The sequence below is a fragment of the Triticum aestivum genome, chromosome 5D, assembly GCF_018294505.1.
Source record: "Triticum aestivum cultivar Chinese Spring chromosome 5D, IWGSC CS RefSeq v2.1, whole genome shotgun sequence".
Lineage (NCBI taxonomy): Eukaryota > Viridiplantae > Streptophyta > Magnoliopsida > Poales > Poaceae > Triticum > Triticum aestivum.
This window is the reverse complement of record NC_057808.1, coordinates 507,078,669-507,084,842: the sequence shown is the minus strand read 5'-3', so window position 1 is coordinate 507,084,842 and position 6,174 is coordinate 507,078,669. Positions and strand designations below refer to the sequence as shown.

At 45.4% G+C, this 6,174-nt stretch overlaps 1 protein-coding gene across 1 annotated transcript; it reads left to right on the top strand.

Moving 5' to 3' along the window:
- Positions 1-4,724: 4,724 nt before the first annotated feature.
- LOC123125807 (uncharacterized PE-PGRS family protein PE_PGRS46-like) lies at positions 4,725-5,156 on the top strand. The gene has a single exon (XM_044546257.1). The coding sequence runs from the start codon at positions 4,725-4,727 to the stop codon at positions 5,154-5,156; it is 432 nt and encodes a 143-aa protein (XP_044402192.1).
- The last annotated feature ends 1,018 nt before the right edge of the window (positions 5,157-6,174 follow it).

Genomic DNA, 6,174 nt, shown 5'->3' with positions numbered 1-6,174 from the left:
TATTTGTATGTATGTGGCTATATGTAAGTTCAGAGCATGTTTGTTATTAGATTAATTTCTTATTAGATTTATTACATTAATTTTTTTGTTCACAACATGTTTTTGTTCATATATGTATTTTTTTTGTTCATATGTGTATTAATGTTTTTGTTGTATATATGTAATTTTTTTCAATGTCCGGCGAGTGATCAGGGCACTCAGCCTCCTTCTCCGGCGCGTGGCGGCACTCCGCCTCCTTCTCCGCCTGCGCCGGCACGCCAAAGCAGCCAGCCTCCTCCTTCTCTGCCTCGTCAGCAAGGGCGGAAGAGACCCACCGCCGCTCCGGCTGCTCCGACGCGTCGTAGTCCTTCTCCTCCGGCTCGTAAGCAAGGAAAGAAGACAGCCGCAGCCGCTCCATCTGCTCTGTCGGCGTCTAGCAGTACAGCCAGAGGTGGGAGGCAATACAGATTCGGTCCTTCTCTGAAGACTCGAGAGAAGTTACCATACGAGAGGACCGAGGAGGAAACCACGAAGATCGTGCGAGCCGAAGTGACGAACTTCTTTGAAGGGGTGAAAGCAAAGAAACAGCCACCTTCGGAGGAGAAGGTAGATCCGGTGAAAGCGAAGCGCACTCTGGCTGCCCTGACAAAACCACCAAAGTCTCCGCCGAGAGGCAACTATGAGCGCATTATTGCAAAGACATTTGTTGAAGCGGAGCGGTCGGGAAGTACTGTCAGTGATCAAAGGTTAAAAGAACGACGAGCTGGGAAAAAACTTGCCCAGCTCGGCGAACAAGCGAACCAATCGTGCCCCCCACTCAAGGTGTCTAGCGACATCATCGCTCCAGATCCGAGGATGGTGCCCGGTTATAGCAATCTTGGAGATTACCTGCCCGACGATGTACATTATGAAATCTTGGAGGTGGACGAACACAAATACCATTATGGGAAACCTCTCGTCAAAGATGAAAGATCTCTAACAACGATGATGCGAAGATTACATGATTGATACATGAAAACCTGCAGAGAGTCTGGGGGAGGAATACTTTGACGCTGAGAGTTAAACCGGAGCATGACCTCGTTGGAATTGAACTGTTGAATGTTCCATTTGAGGAGTTCTTCCAGTTTTTCAATCAAAAGGCCCTCGATAAATCAACAATCACTTGCTACTGTCTGTAAGTAGTACTACTTCTGTCATTAAGTCTCTCTATATAGGCCAGCTCTTTCATTGCATGTATTTATAATTATCCTCACTATATTATGGAGATTGAAGATCGCTGAATTGAAGAAAAGACAAATCGGTGATATTGGGTTCATTAACACAAATCTCATAGATGCAACTGAGGTTAAATATCATGCTGAAAATACCGAGGCCAACTTGCTACGATCGTTGGTAATAAATGAAAACAAAGATATAATACTCTTTCCTTACAACTTCAAGTGAGTGTTACTGTCTTGTAAATATTCGGTTTCCCTTATTAGTCTAGGTTATAGTAATGTAATTGATGACTTATGCGTGCGTGCGCAGCTTCCACTATATTCTCCTAGAGATTAAGCTTGAGCAGGGACTAGTAACTGTCTTAGACTCGAGACGAAAAGATCCCCAGGACTATGCAGACATGACTCAAATGCTCGAGAAGTAAGTTAAATCGATCATTATCCACCATATCAGCAACTTTGTTCATTTCCTGATATCAAGTAATTGTGTTCTTTGTCTGGCAGGGTTTGGAGAAAATTCACCAAAAAAGCTCCGGGACTGCCGAAGAAGCTGCAATTTAGACACCCGAAAGTAAGTACTATTGTAGCATGTTCCGGGCATCTCCTAGTGATTCAAGCGCTAGTTTCATCAATACCATTTAGCATGCTTGCTTATCAGTTTGATTGACCTCTATTTCTTGTAAAGTGGTTGTGGCAGGAATCCGGGAATAATTACATTGGATACTACGTTTGCGAGTCCATCCGCAACACGACCTGTGAGCGGGGCTATTCTGACGAACAATATGAAGTGCGTAAGCAATAATATTCACAATTTTATTTTATTACCATCATTTGTGTCGAGTTTCATTTATTCATATATATATATGTATTGACCCCCTTCTTCAAATTAGATCTTTCGGATGCGGGATGAACTCCTAGCACCAGATCGTATGCGAGCAATTCAAGAGGAATTGGCGGCATTCTTCCTTGACCACGTGATCGCTGAAAACGGAGAATACTATGTGGACCCTGTGTTCTTACAGTTTAATTAGGAGATTATATTGTAAGAGATAATTATTGTATATATGTAGCCGGTAGTGTCGGATAGATATACGAGAACTTGTTGTTCGACCAATCTCTCGGAGAAGGAGAGGTGGTCGATATCACTTCTCTCTGTATGCATATGTTCATGACGATCTTCTGTTTTCTTCATTTGCTTACTAGCTAGCGTGTCTAGTCCTCTCCATATGTATATAGTATGTAGCGTCGACCAAGCACGGAGATAAGAGAGGACACTTCTCTCTATTAATTAGCTAGCTAACACAATATATGAAACACCTAAATTAACACCCCAAAACCCCCAACACCCCCCCCCTTCAAAAAAAAAACCCCAGCCACTGAAATGCTGACGCGTGGATGCCTATTGGTCCCTGTTAGTGCCACCAACCGGGACCAAAGGCCCTCCTGCCTGGGCTCGCCGCACCGGCCACGTAGAGGTCCATCTGTCCCGGTTCGTGTAAGAACCGGGACTAAAGGGTTAGGGCATTAGTAACGACCCTTTAGTCCCGGTTCAAAAACCGGGACAAAAGGCCCTTACCAACCGGCACAATAGGCTCTTTTTCTACTAGTGTGCCCCCTAAAATTAGTGTAGCTTCAACAGATCCAACAATGGCTTGGTTTATAATATTCTGGATTGTGAGTCATTAAGGTTTAAAATATTCTGGAATAAATTTCCTAAGTTATAATGCCTTGGTTTCACTGATTCACTCGAAGGAACAATAAAATATTTGCACCGAACTGATTGTGCCCTGAGCCTTTTCAAAAGTTGGGCTTTGCGGTGCGAGTCCAAGTCCAGAATCTAGAAGCCTGAATTTTCATCCCCCCCCCCCCCCCCCCCTCCCTCCCTCCCAAGTTCGTAGCCTCGCTGTATTAGCTGATCCATAGCAGATTTTCTATGATGAACTTTCAATGTAATTACCGATACCTCATAATCCAGCGCGGCTCACTGACAATCTAATAGTTGTTGGGAGCCCGATGGTTCAACCTATTCTCATGACCAGACTATACATATCTACCACATATGGTTGCTAATATGGACATGGACATGCCTCACTGACCACCCCCTAGCTAGTTCGAAATGCATTTTATTCGGAGGATGGTTGGTCATCATCGTTATTCATGGACATCTATTGTTTGGTGCAAACATAAATTCGTCAACTGCCATGAATGCAGTTCATCCATTGTCCTGCTTGATCGTCTGCTATTTCCAGGTTATGTACAAGTTCTCAGACGTGTCAAATTCTAGTGTATTGGAGGTGCACATTACTACATATGCACATCATCCTTACACCATGCAAGGCATATTGCTAGAAGTATTGCAAAGTAAGACAAGATATATTATAGTTTATTTTAGGTAAGTTTACTTGTACATCATCTAACATGATATTATTAGACACATACTAAGTGTTGTATTAGTTTAGAGATCACATATCACTTAATTCAGTGGAAATTTAGACACCCAAGTGTAAATTGTTCTTGGTCATCTATGTGAAGCGGATGTTTCTCCATATCAATTAGGTTATATTTCTCTTCTAAATATGATCTATGTTGCAACAAAAAATGGACACATACTTGGAAATTATTGTCCTTTCGGAGCAAACAGCAATCTTTTGAAGAAGCACAATATGGCAAATATGTTTGCCAAGTTGACGGTAGTAGTGACATTGTAAGTTGGGAACTCGCCTCAATTTGCTAGAATTGCTATAATTCTATTGATTCATTTTCTTTTCTCAAATGCTAAATGTCTTTAAGCTAAACGTGGTGAAATTAGTTAGGTGCAGAGCTGGTTGAAACAGCATTGGCCCCTGAAAATTTGTGTAAATTCAATTGTAGCGTTATTTGTCATAGAGGACTGGTTAATGTTCGAAGTATTCCCAACTGAATTGAGTATTACCTTCTATGGTAAATATAAAATAATAATTTATTCTTGGTTTCCTGTGATTTTCACTACAAACTTTGCCAGCGGATCCAACAATCAGGGGGGGGGGGGGGGGGGGGGGGCAGAGAGTTATGGTTTGGAAAATTCTGTAAAACGTCCGTATTAGTCCGCGGGTGTGGTATTATTGGGATTTTCATAAGCAGATCCAACAGCGAAGATAGTGGCACCAAAAAAAATACTACTGGACCGTGAACCTTTTCCGAAGGCTTTGAAACACCAGCAATTCGTCGTATTGCCCCCCACTTGGCCACTTCCCCTGCATTATCACCCCTCGCCTAACTTCCACTCCACCGAAATTTCTACTGGCCATCCCGATTCTTGAACAAACATTGACTGCAACCCACGGTGCTCTCGCAGTGGCCTCATTTACAGCCTCCCCATCTGCCCCGGTCGACTCACCGTACGTACTCCCATCCTCCTCCTTCTCGGGCTGTTTAAACAGCAACCTACACCACACCGCAAGTGCACCAGTAGCAACGATCTCACGCGCACAACACATGATAGAGCGAGTAGAACCGATATCTGTAGCTAGCTAGCTAGAGAGCGGCGCCATGGCCAAGAAGCGGTCGGCCACTGTCGCCTCTCTCCTGCTCTGCGTCGCTCTGGCGGGGCACGCCGTCACGGCGGCCAGGACCGTGCACGCTGCAGCTGGCGGCGCGGCAGAGACATCGCTTCCGGCCGCGATAGCCGCAGAGAACGGTTCCGGTGCAGGAGGAGAGGGCGCAGCGGACGAGAAGAACCTGTTCGTGGGCGTGGGAGGCATGGGGGACCTTCCGAGCATGCCGGCCTTGGGCGACGGCTACGGCGGTGGCTTCGGCAACAACGGAGACGACCTCTTAACCGGCGTCACGGGCCCACTCGGCGGCGGCGGGGGCGGTGTGGGGAGCGTCGGCTCGGACGGCGGCGTCGGGGGAGCCGGTGGTATCCCGTTTGGAGGGTTCGCCGGTTGCAGCGCCCTGTTCGGCGGGCTCGGAGGCGGGTAAGGCGGCGGAGGCGCCGGTGGCGTCACGCCTTGAGTACGCCGCGGTGGTCGAGCTAGCTAGGGCGCTCTGGACCATGCATATATGTACGTGACGAGATTCCGCGCTGGTTCATGGTAGATCGGGCTACCTTTGCGTACGTACATGCGTGGAGCTACTGCGTCGTGATGTGACTGTACGAGCTTTGGCAGTGTGTGTTTGGTGGTGTGTGAACTACCCGTGTGCCCGGGTATATATAGCTAGTAGCTATGTCATGGATTGTAATATGTTGTCACGTCAGGGTGCTCGCGTGCTGTTCCATCCTCCAGTTGATCGATGACTGTGTCTATTGTCTGCATGCATGGTTATCTTAACATCTGGGAAGAGAAGTGTTACGTACATGTGCATTCTACCCGTAAAAAAAGAGTAATGCATGTGCATTCGGTTTACACAAACCCTTTAAGGGAACACCCAAGTAACATAATACTCCTTTGTGATTTGGTCTAACTGAGGAAATCTGACCGAGACTCGAATACAAAATCATTCGATTGCCAAATAAACAATCCCCCAAAAAAGGATATGGTTGGGGCACCCTGTGCAAGTAGCTGCACTCGAGGATGCTAATTTTTTTTCACCAAAACAAAATGGAAAATACTATGAATATGTGGAAGATCGTTGTTCGTCAGTACTAGAGTCTAAGAATTTCTCGTAAAAAGGAGAGAGCTTGTAGAAATTGGGGCTAATGAGACTTTAAAGGACACATTTGTATATATTTGCCATTGTTGATGTGAAAGTGCTTCACTATGTTCCCTTTATAAGCTTGTGAGACCACGAGATCCTTCAACCTTCGTGCATGTGGTGCCCATTTTTGTTTTATATCTGGTTGCCATCTTCATCTTTCATGGTAGAACCATATGTTTGCTACGTCATGGGCTCGATCATTTGATATGATTGCACGTGTCTCATTAATTCAGGTGCATCTGCTTGGTGACTAATCCTTTGAGGTCTACAAGCAACACATACAATGTGGTGACCTCATTTT

What these genes read in the sequence shown, in the direction of transcription:
- LOC123125807 (XM_044546257.1), top strand. Translation starts at nt 4,725, where the DNA reads ATGGCCAAGAAGCGGTCGGCCACTGTCGCCTCTCTCCTGCTCTGCGTC.